Raw genomic sequence first — 20,863 nt, forward strand, 5'->3', positions numbered from 1 at the left:
GAAGGCTGGTGGGAGAGAGGAGGGTGCATTATGGCCAATTTGATATGGCAGCTCCCAAATCCGACCTCGGCGAAAACCCTGCTGACAATCGGATCATCGAGAATGGAGATGATGAAATACTTGAGCTCGACTTTGAGAATGGAAGGGGTTTGGTGGTGGGTGTGAATATGGTGGAGGTGGAAGCTATCGAGGTGGCGGCGCTGGTTGGCCTGGGAGCGTTTGATGGCGGCCATCATGTTTAAAATTAAAAAAAAAAAAGAAAAGGTGGTCGTCTCTTTTTTTTAAAAAATTAGCATGGTCGTAGAAGAGACGACCATGTTTTCAATTTTTTAAAATAACAATATTTTTAAAAAAAGTTTCAAAACCTACCATCCTTTTAATATTTTTAATTAAACTACAATATTTTTAAAATAAGTTTCAATTTACAGTAATATTAATAAAAAAAGCCCATTGAAAACATATGTTTTGAAAAAAGTTGGTTAAAATCAGCATACCCTAAAAGCGTTATTAAGTCGAATTTTAAAAAAAAAAAAAAAGAAGAAGAGGAAAACAAAAAGAAAAAAAAGCCCTATTTTCTTCCCTTCCCCCTTCTCTTCTTCGTGCCCTAGCCGCCCCTCCCTTGTCTTCTTCAACCATCCACCCCCAGCCTCCTCCTCCGGCGCGGCGTCCCTCCGGCGCCCAGACAGCAGCAACGGCGGCGCTCCTTCCCTCCGACCAGCACGGCGACACACGTTCCTATGAGGCTGTTTGAGTGAGTGACGAGCAAGAAGAAAAATTCACAATCTCAAGAACCACGCGGTGACGAAGATGACTCTTCACTCCATTGTGATTCAGAAGCTATTAAGCACCAAAGCCCATGTCGGACGTCAAGTTGCCACTCACCATTTCAAGCTATATACCTATGGCTTCCGCAATCGGATGGCCATCATCGACTCCGATAAAACTCTAATTTGTATGCGCAATGCCTTGAACTTCATTGGCTCATTGGTTCGCCAGAAGGGTCGTTTTATGTTTGTTAATACCAATTGGCTTTTTGATGAGATCATTGAAGAAATGACGAAGAAGATTGGGTGCTATAGCCCCAGTGCCACTGCACTTTGGAAGATGAGTGGAATTCTCACCAATAGTGGAAGTCCTAAGAAGTTCAGGTCCAGGCATAAGAGGCTCTGTTTTGGACCAACTCAACCACCCGATTGTTTAGTGGTTATCGATACGGAGAGGAAATCATCGGTGATTATGGAGGCAGATAGATTGCAGATTCCAATCGTTGCTCTTGTGGACTCGAGCATGCCATTGGAGATCTATAAGAGGATTGCTTATCCTATCCCGGCCAATGATTCAGTTCATTTTGTCTATTTGTTTTGTAACTTGATTACAAAAACCTTCCTTTATGAGCAGAAGCGCTTGGCGGCTTCTACTAATGCAGTTGCTATTAAAGAAGAACTTCCCAAATCTCAACCGAGGTACCATTTTAAGTTATTTTTAAACACTTTTAAGTTCTTAGATTCATTAAAATGAGATTTTTCTGCATTATTTTTATGTCATTTGTAAGAGAGGGCTTGGATCAAGTAGAGCAGACCAAAAGCAATGATGTTCTGAAGAGAGAAGTGCTTCTTGTTTCCTATGAGAGTTTAGCACCAATGCCAAATGGTAACATGTAGTTTTGCTTTACCATTTAAAAAAAGAATATTACAGCATGGAAATTATTATCATATCTAATGGTTCTATATGACTTATGTTGCAGGCATAGCAGAAATTAGAACTATTTTGGACAAGCTCGTTGTTTTGAAGTTCAATGGAGATTTGGGCACATCAATGGATTCTAATGGGCCCAAGTAAGCATCATGCATATCTGAGCTTATGTAGTTATTTGAGAAAATACATAAAAGTTAACGTGTTAAATTTGGATGGTTTTTGTGATTCAAATGTACAGAATGCATATCTGAGGACTGAGCTTATGTAGTTATTCTGTATTTTTTACATTGATGAAACTCACAGCGATTTCCTTGTTTGTTCAATGGTTTAATATCAATTTTCATGATTTGGTGGTTATAATTTACCATGGCTGTTGTGAAATATCTCTTTTACATAGAGATTTGCATTTGCGATGTTAAAGAAGAGGACAATACAAAATTTGAATTCTGGTAAAAAAATCCTGGTTGTCTGGTGCAACTCTGTGAAATGATAATCTTTCTTTTATTCTCTATAAAAATTATCTTCCTATTGTACCTTCTAATGTGGGAATGGATGATATGCCAACGTTAAGGTCTCTGCTTAAATTGTAAGGGGGAGTAAGATTTATGAACCGCACTTGTTTTTCTCCATTAAATAACCTCTGGGATTTAACAATCATTATTGATTAATACTGTTAGGTTGTAAAGAATTATATAACTTGCATTTTCCTGCATGAAATCTTATTAGTTAATTATATTATTCATGACGTTAAATTTTGAAGGATGACTAGGTTTTATTATAATTTTGAAACTGCAATATATGTCTGGCTCATGTTTTTTTCCAGCGTCTCAACGTTGAAAAGTCTAATACTGATACTGGCGAATGATCTATATTATGCAGATCTGCACTCAAAGTTTGTGGTGATTCAAAAGTCCTTGACTTATTTGTTGAGCAAATTGAGGTCGTTTTTCTTCTCTAGTTTTGTTGATAACTAAGCCATTGTCATTGTGTCTACTTACCAACTAGTTGCATACGTGCTACCATTATAATTCCTCAGTCCCTAAATGCGAAGTATGGATGCAATGTTCCATTGATTCTCTTGGATTCTGATGAAACTCACGATGAGACATTGAAGGTGAGACAATATGATCCTATATCTTATGATTGTCTCCTCTTGGATATTCCTTGAGTTTTCTAATTGTTATTCATAATCTGTAGGCTGTGAGACAATATAAGACAAGAATTGATGTCCATTCTTTACTTCAGGTTTATGAATTTATAGCTTATTTCTTAGCTTTATGTTATCTGAATAGAAGTCTTATAAAGGTTTGCTTAAATTTGCACTTAAAATATTGTTTGTTTATTCAGGGACAAAAGTTGCCTCTGGATACATCTCAAAAATCAAGGGAAGATGATGATGATTTGTAAGTTCTACTTACTGTTTGTTTTTTAACTTTATGTTTTCTTTCTTTCTTTCTTAGAATAAGTAACCAATTAATAAGAACACCTCCTTATTGGAGTTCTTTCTTGAATTAGTTCTTTTTGTATGGAGGGGGCTTCCTCTGCCCCCTTCCCTTAGAGCTGTACTTCTTTTTTGTGAGTAATACATATACCCTTTTCTTATATATAAAAAAAAGATAGTGACACTCAGGAGAATGTTTTTCCTACTGTACTTATGCCTCTTTGCTTTGGAGTAAACTTAATCAGGAAATTGAAAAAAGATAATGAGAAACCAACTTTGATAGGTGCACCAGGAGTGATTTCTCGAGTGAAGAAAACTGCCAACTTTGATCAATGTGTAATTTATCTAAATCTTCACATGTTATTTTGAACTTGTAGTTTGATCAATAATCTTCCATCAACTGTATACCTGCTTTCTCTAATTAATTTAGAGAATTTTGCATATTATATGTTTCTCAAGCAGCATAACTTTTTAGATTACAGTTTCCATTAAGCGAAAGAAGCCACAAGAGAAGGGAAGATAATAAGGGCGTGGGATTTTGATATTTACTCCTTCTATTGTGAAGTGTGGTGCTGGCACTTTTTTTGAGAGATTTTCTATTTTTCATGTGTTAACACCCCATACTTTAGGAACTTGTTTGAGTTTATCTTAAATTTTCATTGTGATACCTTTCCACGAAATCTCCAAGGCACATTAATATTTTTATTAAAAGGATGCTCATATTGATTATGACAGACATAAACTAGCGTACTTTACGTTTTTTGCAACTAATGGCCAACCTAAGTGTCAATGTTTTCTCATTATTTTTCTTGTATCTTTCCTAAACAATCCTCAGGCCAATGCCCTAGTAATGATATACATTTCAACAGGAAAAATGAAGAATCATCATGGTTGTTTTATGTCTGTTTGTTTGATCTGATGAGTATGACACTTTCATTCGTATGAGTTTCATAGTGAAAAATTTTGGATTCAAATTTAGCTTTGTCACAAGAGGTTCACATCAATATTTTTCATGTGAAGGTATAATTCAGAACATGGTCCAGTGCTCCTTTCCTTATTGACCGGTGGAAGTCTAGATGTACTATTATCAAAGGTTTAACTTCTATTCTTAATGTTAGCCATTTGACAAATGTATATAATTATCGGAGAGAGATGGTGGGTGGAAATACACACACATTATATGTAGACCTTTGGAAAGCTGGGGGAAGAGTTAAGAAGAGTAACTTGTTAGAAGGGGATTCCAAATTCAATCTAATATTTTTTAAACTCATTCCCAGGGTAGGGAGTTTGCCCTCGTCATTGGCTCAGATAACGTGGCTGCTGTTATTGACCCACGTATCCTGGTTGATCTTGACTTCTGTAATCATTTTTAATCATAATGCAATGCTTATTTCCTTTGAATTGTGATTTTCTTAACTGAATGATTTAGAAATCTTAAATTATTTGATCCAAGATAAGATCGAACTCTGCATGGAGGTAAGCAACAATATCGCTGTATACTATGCTTCCTTAGTTCAACCCTTAAGCCTTTTGTTCTTATAGGTAACACCTACATCAGCCTTTGAATTAAATAATAGCAGTTATTCAACTCCACAGAAGTGTCAGGTTAGTGTTTTTATGAAACTGTTCGATATTTCAGTGGTATCTTTTGGAGTTCAATTATGTTTCGACTTTTTGCATTTCTATTATGGTGACAAGATTTATTAGATCATTGCACATTCTTTTATTTCATACTGCTTTATAGTTTCCACTTTCCAGTTCAAGAAATGGATATTGTGACGAAAATATATGTTCATACATTTGATAAGAAACCATTTTGTTCACAAAGCTCGATATGGTAGGAAATTTAGCCCTCCATCTTGGGATGGTAGCTTGTTTTATTAAAATAAATTTTTAGTGTATACTACTTGAGAAGAGCACAGTACCTTACCGTTATACTCTGCCCTCTCTTTGGTGGCGTTATAGTCATGTGAAATTATTTTGTAATTATAGTAATCCTTTGCAATGGGAAGATGCTTCTTTTGTAGCTTTTTTTGGGGTTCTTTACCCTTAAGGCTGTGTGTGTTGTCTCTTGTTTTCATATATCCTCTGTTTCTATTATATAAAAAGAAAATACTTGTTCTGATATTGGTATTATTTAGTTCTTAAGCAAGTGTTTGTGGGGTTCTTGACAATGGATTTGATGCACATCGTTTCTCAATGCAGCTCGCAGATATTGGTCTAAATTCAAGTGACTCTGTAAGCAAATAATGTTTCCATTTTCTCTTTAAATCTTTTTGTTGAACTAATCATCCTCTTTTCCCCCTTTAGACTTGTAGTTTTATGGTATTGTTAGTTAGCTGGCTTTTGTACTGGATAATTTTTTTCATTTGCCTAATTGTTTGAAGTTTCTTTTCATGTCAACTCAAGCCAATGGACAAATTCAAATTTTCTGATACAAGAAGCTTGTGAGTAGGAACTTTAATGATCTTTTCCTTGCTAGGCATTGCATATGCACTTGTATCAGGTTTATCCTCTATTGTTCAGGTGGGTGAATTTGACCGCGGTTAAGAGACTAGTTGATACAGATACACTAAAGACTGAGAACTCTTCACTTTCAGAGGTCATCTTTTTGGCCATTCACTAAGAAACTGTCCTTTATATTTTAATACTTGTAGAAGATACTGATGAAGTTACTTGTCTCATCAGGACAAAAGCTGCGATCAAATGCACAAGCAAAAGACAGCAGTAGGCTCAATGATAAAGGTTTGTTTGAGTTTTATACTTTGTTTTCGGGTCTCATCGTGTGAACATTCTTTTCATGCTATACTTTTAACTTTTGAGACAGTTCTTTGATCGACCCGTTGGTATTATCGTGCCACATTCTCGTTCGCTACAACTGAGTTCAACCTCAGATTAACTTCTTTTACAGGTGAAGTGTATCTATCTGAACTTCCTGCGTACTGGATATTGAACGAGAAAAAAAAAAGGAACTCTTATTTGGTGACGTTATTTATTTTTAAACGTTTGTTTTGAATCTTGGCAGTCAGATCTATACACATATGATAAAGGCCTTGCAGTTTGAAATGCAGCTAGAGCTAATCCTGTAAATCCATCCATTGATTTAGGTCCTGAATTTGAAAAGGTAAAGTTTGTAAGTTGCACTAGAGTATGTGCAATATGATTGTAGTTCTTGTGCTTATTCCTAGCATTGTTGAGCTGGATGGTTTGACAGTAAGAGGTGACTTGTGGTTTGGAGAGGGTGTGACTTTTGAGGGGCCGGTTGGTTGGAGATTTTGTTGGGTGAAAGTGAGCATAGGCAAGTTAAACCTATGTTTGATACAAAGTTTTTAATAATTTGCCTGAGAATCATGTATTCCCAAGCATCAATTATTACTCCTAAAAGGGTTTTATCTTCCCTTCCATTTTCATAGGTTAGTCCATGTAGTTTGTATCATACCTCTCTTTTATTTTCAATAAATTATTTTTCTTTTAATGTACTTATTTACTTTATTTTAGTTAATATGTGACCATCAAGAAAAATATAAATTCCTCCATGTAGGATTAGTTCAGGTGGCAGTTAAACCCTTGCATAGACTATGCTTAAATGCTTCAATAGTGCTAATTACGTGATAAAAAGACATTTCAAACTCAATTATCTCTGTAGTTGAATCAAATCTTGAACGAGGTTTGGTATACTTTAATTGTTATGCTAACTTCAGTCTCGTTAAGTGACTCAAATATAATTTCTTCTTTAATGCTTGATGTCAAAATTTAAAATATGAGGTGGCAATTTGAAACAGAACTAATTGCTGTCATTTTTAGGATCATAAATTTCACATACCTTTATTTTAAAAAACGTGATCATAAATTGAATCTTCAAGGTGCTTTTGAACCTGAAATCAAAGAGCCAAAACTACTTAAGATTGTTGCTTCGGTTCGAGAACTGTAATGAATGAGGTTTTGGGTTTCGAAAGATAATGGAGCTCTGGAGGTACAAGCCACACATATTGATTGTAGCTATGGCCCAAGTTGCGGATGAACAAGGACTGAACTTACTGTTATAATCTAAGAATTTTTTCACTATCAAGTAACAGTCAAGACGATGATAATGACGAAGAAACACATGTTCACATATAAAAGATATATTATTTATAAAATATTCATTAATGAGTGAAACTTAAATTAAAACCTAATTGCTTAAAATGATTTTAAGAATTTAATTTAATGTAAATTAATTATTGAAGGTTAATTTTGATTACACAGATATCATTTTGCTAAATTTACACAGATATCATTTTAATAAATATGTATATATTGGATTTTAGTTAAATAACATTTATTATTAATAGTTCAATTGATGTCAATATAACTCAAATTTAAAATTTATGTCAATATAACTCAAATTTAAAATTTAGGATGTATTAACAACTAAAAAATAATTTAATTTGATTTATATTTTTATGATTAGTTATTAATCAATGTTTACAATGATATAAAATTCATATTTCTAGAGTAATCACACCAAATAGACGTATATATAATTTATTTTCAGGCTTCTTAATTTCAGGTATGTTAATGATAGACGTTTGGTTATATTTGACTCTCAAGACATCATATTCTTGGGCATTTTAATCTCATGCTACTGTTTGAAATCTCAAACCAAATGACCCCTAAGGTATTGTACACATTCCACATATACCTACATCAACTTTTACCTGTCGTCGCTGTCACCACAAGTCATGAACTATGTTCTAGTTTTTCTTTCTTTGATAATAAACGAATTTGAAGGGGAAGTAGAAAAGGAGATGGGATATCCCAAAACAGCCTAGGAGATATCCAAGCTTGGAGATCCAATCGTATTATTACAGTGCGGATCAATAACTTTTGTTCTGGGGCTTTAATAAAATATGACTTAAGAAGTTAATCTCTAAATTGTTGAATTATTTAGACTTTGCAAAATTCAAATTAAAAATAATATAAAAGAATAATAATTGAATTTTGAAAACTTAGATAATTTAATATAAAAAAAAAAAGAGATATTGATACAATAATTTATATAAAAAAATTACCCATGGCAACTTGTAAATTGAAAAAAAAAAAAATTGAACTTACCAGCCAAAATTTGATCAAAGAGAAGAAAATAAAAAAATCTTTTTAAGTTTAAAATAAAATACTGTGGTGGTCGCACGGTTTAAAAATATTGAATAATAATCTTACTTTTACAAATTTAGGATTTAAAATCCCACTAACTTAAATATTTCTTTTTCTCTTTTATAGGTTTTTTTATATAATTGTTATTTGTTAAGTGAATATATAATATATTTATACCTAGTACATTTTTTTTGTCTTTTTGTTTTTTTTTTTTAATTAACATAAACCAAATTGATATATTTATATAAATATTTTTCATTTGATATATTTGTTTTGTAAAGATATTTTTATATATATGTAATAAAAGTAATAAATTTAAACAAAAAGCATGCACTACATTTAGAGAGACTCGAAATAGATCATCCCAATTCAGATAATTGATCTTTAAATTGTCAATTTCTTTAGATTGTACAAAACTCAAATTAAAAAATTACATATAAAAAAAAGAACAACCAAATTTTGAGAATTTGAGAATGAAAGAGAACGAAAAATATATTGGTACAACAATTTATAGAAAAAAAATTACATATATGTAATGATAATGTACAAATTAATAAGAAAAACTTCGAAAACAAAAAAGTCAGAGTTAGTGCTCATGGAATATCTCAGCCTATGGATTTTTAGGAAAAATTCACCCAGATTTTTTTTCTTTCTTTTAACTAGAAAAATCACTTACTGCATTAAATAAAGAACCACATAAAAAATAAAAAGATCACAAAAAGATCACATATTACGGGAAAAAAAATAAAAAATAAAAAATGAGAATGAAGGATTGTACCCACACAGGGAATGGTAACCACTGTGGCAAGGGTGGTTTAATTGTTACTTTACACAAACTTTTAATACTAATAGTAATGCTTACAAAGTTCTGAGCGCCTGATTTGAGGGGAAATTGGAATGAATAACCACTTTAAAAATCGAGTATTAATTTCTAGTCACTCTTTAAAAACTATCTTTTCTAGGCATTTTTTTCCGTCCAAATTACTTTCCTACCCCTCCGCTCTCTCTTACTCCTTCTCTCTTCCTTTTGCTCCTCTCTCTTACTTTTCACTTTTCTCTCTCCTCCATTATTATTTCTCTTTCCCAAAAACTTTCTTCTCTTCTACCCACGCCCCCTTCTCTCTCTCGTCTTTCTCTTTCTTCTTCTTCTACCCGCGCCCCCTTTCTCTTTATCCTTCCATATTCTCTACCCCCTCTACCCATCGTGATCCATGTTCTTCATCTACGCCTTCATCACATGCTCCACCAAGATCGACTGCTGCAGAAGCTTGCCGCCATCAGTACCATTGTCGGATTCCAGTGCGGACAAGCCGACCGAGAGCGAGAGAGTGAGATCGAGAGCGAGAGATCTAGAGCAAGAGAGCGGGAGATCGAGAGCGAGAGAGCGAGATCGAGAGTGAGAGCGAGAGGTTTTTCTTTGTCTGCCGACCGAGAGCGAGAGATCTAGAGCGAGAGAGCGGGAGATCGAGAGCGAGAGAGCGGGAGATCGAGAGCGAGCACGAGAGGTTTTTGAGGTCCAATAATGGAGTCACAAAGAGAAAGTTGAAGAAATTAAAAAAATCAAGAGGGAGAAGGGGAGAGGAAGAATAGCAGAAAATTAGGATAAAGAATAAATGGAAGAGAGAAGAGAAATAAGGATAAAAAATCATAAAAGAGAGGGAGGGGAGAAGATGAAAAAGGGGAAGAGAAAAGAAAATTTTCGAGAAAAGAAAATTTTCGAGAAGGAGGGAGATTGAGGAGAGAGGAGTAAGAGAGAGGAGGGGAAGGAGGAGAGAGAGGGAGATAGAGGAGAGAGAGGGACTAGGAGAGGGGTAGAAAAGTAATTTGGTATTCAAGAATGTCTAGAAAACCCATGTTTTCTAAAGGGTGATTAGAAATCAATACTCCATTTTTAAAATACCTACTCATCCAAATTTCCCGACTTTGAGCCCCCCTCGACCCTTAGTGGATCTGCCCCTGCATAGGACTTAAATGAAATGTCCACGATAAATTTCTTTTTTCCCGCTGTTAGCATTACTTAGCTTCATGACTTAATTAGGTTTTGGTAAGTATTTATTCCAATTATTATAGCATATAAACCAAACCAAACAAAGAAAATTTTCGATTCTATACCTTATCATGCTAAATCAAGAGGTCGTACTAAAAATAATTTTATTGTTCTCAATTAGGTTCGACAATATTTATTCCAATTATTCTAACACATAAACCAAGCGAGACAAAAAAAATTCAATTCACCCACTTTTGGTCTCTAAGTTGGACCAAGAGGGGAGGAGAGAGAGAAAGAGAGAGAGAAAAAAAAATGTCGCCTAATTAAAAAATAATGTAAATTTAATAAATATTAAACTCACTAATTCCATGTCAGCATTTTGTTAGTAATACTAAAAGGAAATTTAACATCAAGAATATTTTTAGAATTATTTTCTAAACGTCAAAGACTAAATTTTCAAATTTCGAAACTTAGAATCCAAATAAAAACCTATTTAGGTGTATCTCCTACTCAGCCCCATTAAAAATTTGACAACTAAAAGAGCCGAATACATAAATATAGAGAGTATATAATAAATAACATTCAATCTTAAAATGGTGGTAAGCATCTTCGTAAGTACCTAAATATTATTCCTCCCATCTTTAGGAACCCACAAAATCAAATATAAAAAAAAAATAGAAAAGAAAATAACCAAATCAAACCAAAGTATTGTTTCATTTTTTCAATTTTCTTGATTTTATATATACACCTAATTTGCTAATGGAGTTATGTTTGTATAAGATCGGATCGCGATTGTTTGTATAAGATTGGACCGCGAAATAATTATTGTTTTAGCTGTAACACCGTTAGCTAATAGATTCATATTTCAATAGGATGACCAAAGTTACTCGATATCAATCCTGAGTTATGGACTCTTGTTTGTTAGGGCTCGTCCTTTGATTTGTATGAGTGAGAGTGGCTCGAGTCGTCGACTCAACATTCCTACCATTTTGGGGACGAGACCGAGTGGGGAGCTAGAAACATAACTTAACAAGATGGAATTCACTCCTCCCCGACTTTAGGGGAGTAGATGAGTGTTCCCTTTAGTGTTGAGTTCGGACTTGAACAAGGGGCCCCACCCTCTCACTGGCCTGAGAGGGACTTCCAGTTATTGGTCGGACCATAACCGGGTTGTTCATTAGAGGATCAACGGTACTTAAGGTACAAGATGTAATATAAGGGTAAAATGGTAATTTGACCCAACTGTGGTTACAAACACTCGTGAATGATTGACTTGCTGTTAATGGTCAATATCCATGGACGCAAAATACTGTACAGTGAGAAGAGTGCAACTGTGGGTCTTTACTGAAGTGACCAATAGTTAATGAATGGTGATTAATATAATTAATGAGTTCAATCAATTAATCTCGTATCGTTGAAGTTTTTGATATATAGGTCCATTAGGTCCCCCTACTAGCTCGTAAAGGATAATTAAGAACATTTAGTCTTGAAAAGAATTTGAATTGTTCAAAATTTTTAAAGGGAATTAAAGTTAATTGTATGAGATGTAATTAATATAATGTATGTTTATACATTATGATATAAAGTTAATTTTAAATTGGATTCAAAATTATGAGAGAGAGGTCCCAAAGGATAACTTGGGTGGCTTGGGGCCTCAATAAATATCCAGTTCAAGTCACATGAAACGTAAGTCCACCAAGCAATGACCACTTGGTATGTACGGTTGGTTCATTAATTTAAGTTTAATTTAGCTAAATTAATGTGTTGTATTAATTTGGGAGAAAACATCTCCCACTTCCCAACAAACCACCATTTTTTTGTTGGGAAGTGGGAGGTGGTGGGTGGGGAAGTTGAAACTTCCCCCCACTATTCCTTCCGTTAGAAGGGATATACTCCCCTTTTTGGTTTTTTTTTTTTTTTTTGAGTTTCTAAACTCTAAAACAAAGGCTCTCTCTCAATCTCTCAATCTCCTTCTTAGTTTTAAGAAGGTTCCAACAAACCGAGTTCTTAACGTCGAGAGGATAGCGGGGAATGCTTTGTGGTGGCGTTGGTGTTTACATTGAAGAAGTGTTTTCAAAGGTATGTTTCACTACTTCCATTTAATAATGTCTTTTTTTAATTTTCTTTGTTGTATTTCTAAAACAAAATCGAAGCACAAGGGTTCACGTGCTTCCGCTGCGGGATTCGATCCCTTCAATTGGTATCAGAACAATATTATGCTTTTGATATTGTTTTGAATTACAAAGAAAAGTGTGGTGGGTATTTTTATATACATTTGATGTATGTGGTTTGCGAAATAGATGTTTTCGATTTTTGGCATTAGATTTAAAGATTTTCCGTTGATTCGATCAATGTAAGGGCCCGTTGTTTTGGGCGTTTAATTTTGTAAATTGAGTTTGTAAGTTCGTGTCGTTCGTGGCAAGGAGTTGCTGTGAAGGAGTATATGAAAAATGAAGTAAAACTAGAGTTGTTCGGGCAACCCGAGAGGACAATGCCTAGGTGTTGTTTGTGCCGCAAAAAACCAAGTCCCGATTAGCAGCGCCTAGGCAGTGGTGCTTAGCTGCTGCCATTGTGCTGCATTTCCTGAGAGCAACCGAGGCGCTAAGCGCGGGCGCCGAAGAGATTTTTTTTTTCATTTCTTATAGAATGCCAGAAACAAGTCTATTTTCCTGTTTAATTATTATACATTGTGAAGGTAATTTTAATTAGTTATGTTGCATAAATTATGCCATATAGGTTTAAAATGCCAGCATAGGTTAAGCATTATCATGCATCATATATGTATAATTGTTGTAATATATAATAGCATGATTTAAATTTTTCATGGATAATTGATATAAATATTTTGTTAATTAAATGAAAATTGAAATGCATTGAGCATGACATTACTTTAGTAAATATAAGTGGTATATATGACATTAGTAAATATAAGTGGTATATATGACATTAGTAAATATAAGTGGTATATTTATGAATGTCATAGATGCATGATTATAGGTAATTTCTTTATTTTATAAGGGTTATAAAATTGGTTAAAAGAAATTAAAGCCTATAATAAAAGATGAATACAAAAATATTGTCTATAAGGGAACTATGTCTAAGGAAGGTTATGTCTAAGGTTGAGATACTTAAGCTAACTGTAAGGGAACACTCTACCTGGGAACCGACCTGGGGGTTGAATTAGTCAATATTTTATAGCATGCAATAATGTGGTTTGTTCGTTAAAGCGTTTAATGAACTAAAGCATTAGTGTAAAATAAATCTAGTATAAAAGTTATATTGGGCAAACTAAAAAACTTAGATAATTTCATTTAGCCGGATTTTACCTAAGTAATAAACCCTAGTTTTAAAATACTAAATGAGAGGATTAGGTATATATAAACTATACCAAGTATATAGGATATATGTGGTATATAAATATATATCCTTCCCTCACGTTCTCCGTATATGTTCATAGAGTTCCATGCTCGGCCTCGTGTCACCCTAGGCGCGGCCTCCCTACGGAAGATGTTTGCATGGTTCAATACCAAGGTTAATGGATAAAGTATTTATAGTAAGTGGGAGAAGGACGTGTGACAACACATCTTATGGTCTCCTCTATTGGTCTGCATCGTGAGATTTATACACAACCTACATGTTTCTTGGAGCGACCACCTTGTTTGGTGTGTTGTCCCAAACTTGTAGTTTATAATTATGTAAAAATAAATTTATATTCAATAAAGTTATGGTTTCATATTCAATCAATTTGTTGTTGAATTTACAGCATTGCCTTATCCAAATCCAATAAATTAAACATCTATGGTTATTATCGTGTAACCATGACATATATATATTGGGTATATATTTGATTTACCCTCGATATACAAGTGGATAATGTCTCGGGAATAACCTCAAGGGTCTATAGTATATGGATAAGGTTGAGTATCTTATCCTGGCAACAACATGGATACGTCAAGCTTTGTAAATCTTATAGACGACCTGATCCAGGTCATTCGTGTGGACACATGCAAGTGGGGGTATCCTATAAAATGAATTTGTATAAGATCGGACAGTGAAATAGTCAATCTTTAGATGTAACGTCGTTGACTAACATATTGCTATTTCATAGGACGACCAGTCAACTCATTCTCAATGTTGAGTGAGTTATGGACTCCTGCCCGTAAGGGCTCGTCTTTTGATCTATATGAGTGAGAGTGGCCCGAGTCTCCGACCCAATATTCCTATCATTTTTAGGACGAGACAGAGTGGGGAGCCGAGAACATACTTCACGAGATGGAATTTACTTCTCCCAGAATTTCAGGGAGTATATGAGAGTGTTCTCTTGAATGCCGACTCCGGGACTTGAACAAGAGGCCCACTCTCTCACTGGCTCGAGAAGGACTTCTGGTTACTGGTCAGACCACAACCGGGTTGTTCATTAGAGGAGCAGTGGTATTTAAGGAGCAAGATGTAACTCAAGGGTAAAACGGCAATTTGACCCAGCTTGAGTTACGAGCACTCGTGAATGATTGACTTGCCATTAATAATCATATATCTGTGGACACGAAAAATATTCTGCAGCGAGAAGAGTGCAGTTTGGGTCTTTAGTGGAGTGACCCGTAGTTAACGAATGTTGATTAACTCGATTAATGAGTTTGACCGATTGATCTTGTATTGTTGGAGCTTCTGATTTGTAGGTCCATGAGGCCCCCTTGCTAGCTCACAATGGGTAACACAAGGATCATGTTTTTGGAAGAATTTGAAATGTTCAAATTGCTCAAGGGATTATGTGTATGTAAATTGATACATTATAATATATGGTTAATTTAAAGTGAAGCTATATATTATGAGAGATTATTTGAATGAGATTCAAAATAAAGATCAATATGAATAGGATTCATATTAAAACTATAGTTTAAAAATAATGTGCATAACGTGCATAAGACGTACATTATAACTATAGGTTATACGAGGTAAATTCTTAGAATATGATTGGTAGTAAATAATTAAGTGTTAATTAATTAATTAATTAATTATATATATATTAAGTATTAATATTAATATTAATTATTAATATTTAATATTAATTAATATGAATATTAATTTAATATAAAACACTCCCTTGCTTAATTGCAGGGAGTGAGGGGGTTAGTTATGAGGTGGGGTAACTCCCCACGTCATCTTGGTTTTTGTAGAATTGTTTTGAAAAACCAGATATAGAACTTAAGCTTCTCTCTAGAATTCGCTCTCAACATCCATCTCTCTTAGATTTATTTTTGCTTTTTAATCAAAGCTCCCACAAGCAAGTTCTCGTTCCTAGAGGATAGCTGAGAAGATCGGTGGTGGTGTTGAACGGAATCATTGGAGAATTTTTGAAGAAAGTCTTCAAAAGTAAGTTTCGATTTCCCCTATATTTTCCTTCAATATGTGGTTTTTGTTCCTTAAAATTCAAGAACACGTTCGCCGTTTCCGTTGCCGGATTAACGTCTCATCACACCCCTACGGAGGGTCTATTGTATGAAATAAAAATCAGGGAGAACTCTAGAAATGGATAAGGTCTCTTAAGTTTTGCAACAAGATTGTCATTCCCTACGGCGGGTTTATTGGGGTGGACCTCTGGGGTCTGAAAATGACGGGTCATACTTACAAAAAGCTGTTAAGCTTGTTAATAGCATCTTGACCAAAGAGACGACTAACTGTTATAGGAATAAGAGTTATTATGGCGTAATATTTAGTTGAGAATGTCTCAATTTAGTAAAGGAGTAGCTGACTGCTCCATAGTAGCTGCTGATCTAAATCACTAAAGCATCGTTGCAAACATAATCTTGAATGATAAAGTGCATTATTACTTTTTTATAAAATTGATTGGGTTTAATAGGTAGTGCAATAGTCTAATATAGATTTATTTGATTTTCAACGTATCTACTTCTATTATTGCTCTACTTGCCACCGAAAAACTTAACGGCAAAAATTACACACAATGGAAAATGAACCTTATACTCGTGGTAGATGATCTTAGGTTCGTCTGAACTGAGGAGTGTCGTCAGGCTCCCATGTCTAATGCAGCCTAAGCAAGCCAAGATGTCCATGACAGATAGACGAAAGCCAATGACAAGGCCAAGGTCTACATCTTGGTAAGCATATCTGATGTGCTGGCCAAGAAACATGAGAGCATGGTCACCGCAAAAGAGATCATGGACTCATTGTAGGACATGTTTGGACAATTGTACATTCAAGCTCAGCATGATGCCCTTAAGTTTATTTACAATTCTCACATGAAAGAGGGAACATCAGTACGAGAACATGTTCTCAATCTGATGGTCCACTTTAATGTGGCTAAAGTGAACGGGGCTGTCATAGATGATGGGAGCCAGGTCAGCTTTATCTTGGAATCTCTTCCGAAGAGTTTCCTACAGTTCCACAGCAATGCTGTGATGAACAAAATAAAGTACAACCTTACCACGCTCTTAAATGAGCTACATATTTTTCAGTCTCTTATGGAAAATAAGGGACAGGAAGGGGAGGTAAACGTTGCCACCTTAAAATGGTTCCACCGAGGTTTGACCTCAAGAACCAAATATATACTTTCTTATTCTGGAAGTAAAACTTTCAAGAAGAAGAAGAATAATGGTAAGGGTATTAAAGCTGACCCTGCTGATACTGCCGAGAAAGGCAAGACCAAAGTTGCAGATAAAGGAAAATGTTTCTACTGCAACGTGGATGGGCACTGGAAAAGAAACTGTCTGAAATACCTGGCCGAAAAGAAGAAAGCCAAAGATGGTAAACATGATTTACTTGTTCTTGAAACTTGCTTGGTGGAGAATGATGATTCTGAAGGGATGTTAATCCTGGAGCGGAAGCGAATTTTCGTTGCTGATTTTAGGGATACAAAATCGAAATTGAAAGCGGGAAAATACAGAGGAAATTCAATACCTTTGAAGAACGTTTCTTGGATAAAATTCCCTCGAACACCACCACCAAGCCTTCCTCGCTATCCTCTGGGTACGAGATCGTTCTTGTGGGAGAGTTTCTTTTGGAACGAGAGGAAAAATTTTATTGAGAGCTTGAACAGAGAGAGCATCACTTTGGGAGTTCTATGTTCTTCTGTTTTTGCAGAACACTTCTGCAAATTTTCCCAGAAAAACAAGTGACGTGGGGTGTACCCCACGTCACTTAACTCCCCACTCCCCTGCATTAATGAGGGGAGTTAATAATTAATATTAATTAATTAATATATTAAATAATTATTAATCAAATTAATAATTAATTAATAATTAATTAATTAAATGTAATATAAAATAATTTATTAATCAAATTAATAAATAATTAATATTAATAATTAATTAATTAAATGTAATATTAAATAATTAACAATTAATTATTTACCATTTAATTAAATATCTCATATTTAATTAAACCATATTCTCTCTTGTATAACCTATAGATTTAATGTACATCTTATGTGCATTAATTTTTAACCTATAGTTTTAATATGAATCATATTCATATTAATTTTATTTGAATCTCATTCAAATAATTTCTCTCATAATATATAATTTTAATTTAGAATTAACTATATATTATAATGTATCAATATACATATAATCCCTTAAGAAATTTGAACAGTTCAAATTTCTTAAGGGATTATATGTATATTGATACATTATAATATATAGTTAATTCTAAATTAAAATTATATATTATGAGAGAAATTATTTGAATGAGCAAATTCTTCCAAAAATTTGATCTTTGTTTTACCCGTTATGAGCTAGCAAGGGGACCTAATGGACCTACAGATCTGAAGCTCCAACGATGCAAGATTAATCGGTCAAACTCGTTGACCGAGCTAATCTAGATTCGTTAACTACGAGTCATTCAACTAAAGACCCGCAGTTGCACTCTTCTCACTGCAGAATGTTTTCGTGTCCATGGATATATGACCATTAATGACGAGTCAATCCTTCACGAGTGTACGTAACTCAAGTTGGGTCAAATTACCGTTTTACCCCTGAGTTACATCTTACTCCTTAAACTCCACTACTCCTCTAATGAACAACCCGATTATGGTCAAACCAATAACCAGAAGTCCCTCTCGGCCAATGAGAGGGTGGGGCCCCTTGTTCAAGTCCCGGAGTCAGCATTTAAGGGAACACTCATTTACTCCCCTAAAGTCGGGAAGGAGTGAATTCCATCTTGTGAAGTTATGTTCCCAGCTCCCCACTCGGTCTCGTCCCCAAAATGGTAGGAATGTTGAGTCGGCGACTCGGGCCACTCTCACCCATACATATCAAAGAACGAGCCCTCACGGGCAGAAGTCCATAACTCACTCAGGATTGAGAATGAGTTGTCTGGTCATCACAAGAAATGGCAATCTATTAGTTAACGGTGTTACAACTAAAGATTGCATATTTCGCGGTCCGGTCTTATACAAACTCATTGTATAGGATACCCCCACTCGCATGTCTCCACACGAACGACCTGGATCGAGTCGTCTTAATCTTTACAGAGCGGGCCGTATCCATAGTGTTGCCAGGATAAGGTACCCAGTCTTATCCATATACTATAGACTCTGTAGGTTATTCACGGGACATTATCCATTCATATATCAGGGGTATATGAAATATATACCCCGTATATCAACTATATACCCAGTATATATATTGTCCCGATTACATCACAAATAACCTTGGATGTTTAGTTTATTGGATTTTGGATAATGCAAAGCTATGATTCAACAACAAATTTATTGAATAAAAGTTTATTAAATAAACATTTGTTTTTACAAAATACAAACTACGAGTTTAGGGCAACACACCCAACAAACTCCCACTTGAACTAAACTCGAGTGGGGTGTATATTATCATAAAGCAAAGGGAGAATACAATAAACTAGGGCATACACTATACCCAATTACATTTCTCCCACTTGCCCTAGACTAACTGTACAAATCTCGTAAACCTAGACTTTCTAGATGGCCCTCAAACACTTTACCCGTGAGTGCCTTTGTAAAAAGATCAGCAATATTGTGCTCTGTAGCGATCTTCGTGACAATCACATCTCCTCGCTGCACTATCTCCCGTATAAGGTGGTACTTCCTTTCGATGTGTTTGCCTCTCTTATGGCTTCGAGGTTCTTTTGAATTTGCCACAGCACCACTGTTATCACAATAAAGTGTGATGGGCAAGTTCATGTTTGGAACGACGTCCAAATCTATCAAGAACTTTCAAAGCCAAACCGCCTCTTTTGCTGCTTCACAAGCTGCAACATACTCAGCCTTCATCGTGGAGTCTGCGATGCATCCTTGTTTGATGCTTCGCCAAACTACCGCTCCTCCGTTAACAGTGAATAATGACCCCGACGTGGATTTCCTTGAATCCTTGTCTGTTTGGAAGTCAGAGTCAGTGTATCCTGTAAGGATCAAATCCTTAGCGCCATACACGAGCTTGTAGTCCCTCGTTCTCCTAAGATACTGAGGATTCCCTTAACAGCAGTCCAGTGATCATATCCTGGGTTGGATTGGTACCTACTGACTATTCCTACCGCATAGCAAATGTCAGGCTTAGTGCACATCATAGCGTACATCAGGCTCCCCACTGCTGAAGCATAGGGTATACGTCTCATATCCTCAACTTCTTGAGTTGTCTTAGGACACTGCTCCTTAGACAGATGAATTCCATGCCTGAAGGGTAATAAACCTTTCATGGAATTCTGCATCGAATATCGAGTAAGCATCTTGTCGATATAAGTTGCTTGAGACAGGGCTAACGTTCTGTTCTTACGATCCCTTAGGATTTGGATGCCAAGAACATACTGAGCTTCTCCCAAATCTTTCATTTGGAACTCAGTCGCTAGCCACTTTTTTATGTCAGTGAGGTATTCTACATCATTCCCAATGAGTAGGATATCATCCACGTACAATACTAAGAAGGCTACGGTGTTGTTGACGATCTTCTTGTATACACAAGGCTTATCAACATTTTGGTCAAAACCATAAGATTTAATCGCAGTATCGAACCTTATGTTCCATGATCGAGATGCTTGTTTGAGTTCATATATGGACCGTTTAAGCTTGCAAACTTTTTGCTCTTGACCTTGTTCTATGAACCCTTCGGGTTGAGACATATAAATATTTTCTTCAAGATTTCCATTCAGAAAAGCAGTCTTGACGTCCATTTGCCATATCTCATAGTCATAATATGTGGCAATGGACAAAAGTATTCTAATAGACTTAAGCATAGCTACAGGGGAGAAGGTTTCTTCATAGTCCACCCCTTCCCTTTGTGTGTAGCCTTTTGCCACAAGTCTCGCCTTATAGGTTTGTACCTTTCCTTCGGCGTCTCGTTTTCGCTTGTAGATCCATTTGCACCCTATTGGTTTTACCCCATCAGGTTGATCTACAAGTTTCCAAACGGAATTGAAGTACATCGACTCCATTTCCAGGTCCATTACTTTGACCCATTTGTCCTTGTTAATATCTTTCATTGCCTTCTTATAGGTCAATGGATCCTCGACGCCATCATCAGGTATGACAACTTGAGTTTCAGTTAAACCCACGTAGCGGTCAGGTTGTGACACAATCCTCCCACTACGTCGAGGCACCCTCAACACTTGAGGTGGATGTGACTAAC

At 35.3% G+C, this 20,863-nt stretch overlaps 1 protein-coding gene across 3 annotated transcripts; it reads left to right on the top strand.

The window, feature by feature from the left end:
• The first annotated feature begins 527 nt into the window (after positions 1 to 527).
• Positions 528 to 6,375, top strand: RPS2 (ribosomal protein S2). 3 transcript variants are annotated; one of them, XM_022303483.2, is made up of 17 exons: positions 529 to 1,463; positions 1,553 to 1,650; positions 1,745 to 1,835; positions 2,575 to 2,635; positions 2,732 to 2,809; positions 2,893 to 2,940; positions 3,043 to 3,098; positions 4,157 to 4,229; positions 4,414 to 4,471; positions 4,566 to 4,612; positions 4,679 to 4,741; positions 5,342 to 5,374; positions 5,546 to 5,583; positions 5,663 to 5,738; positions 5,825 to 5,881; positions 5,964 to 6,047; positions 6,166 to 6,375. In XM_022303483.2, exons 1-16 carry the CDS (start codon positions 808 to 810, stop codon positions 6,033 to 6,035), a joined length of 1,605 nt encoding a protein of 534 aa, XP_022159175.1. In that variant the 5' UTR covers positions 529 to 807; the 3' UTR covers positions 6,036 to 6,047; positions 6,166 to 6,375. The 3 variants fall into 3 exon arrangements, with proteins under 3 accessions (XP_087982848.1, XP_022159175.1, XP_022159174.1); XM_022303482.2 differs by having other exon boundaries at positions 530 to 1,463; positions 6,162 to 6,375; XM_088126722.1 differs by lacking the exons at positions 5,546 to 5,583; positions 5,663 to 5,738; positions 5,825 to 5,881; positions 5,964 to 6,047; positions 6,166 to 6,375 and having other exon boundaries at positions 528 to 1,463; positions 5,278 to 5,374.
• The last annotated feature ends 14,488 nt before the right edge of the window (positions 6,376 to 20,863 follow it).

This window comes from Momordica charantia (genome assembly GCF_013281855.1).
Source record: "Momordica charantia cultivar OHB3-1 chromosome 7 unlocalized genomic scaffold, Mcharantia_2.0 BLBB01000007.1, whole genome shotgun sequence".
Taxonomy (NCBI): Eukaryota; Viridiplantae; Streptophyta; class Magnoliopsida; order Cucurbitales; family Cucurbitaceae; genus Momordica; species Momordica charantia.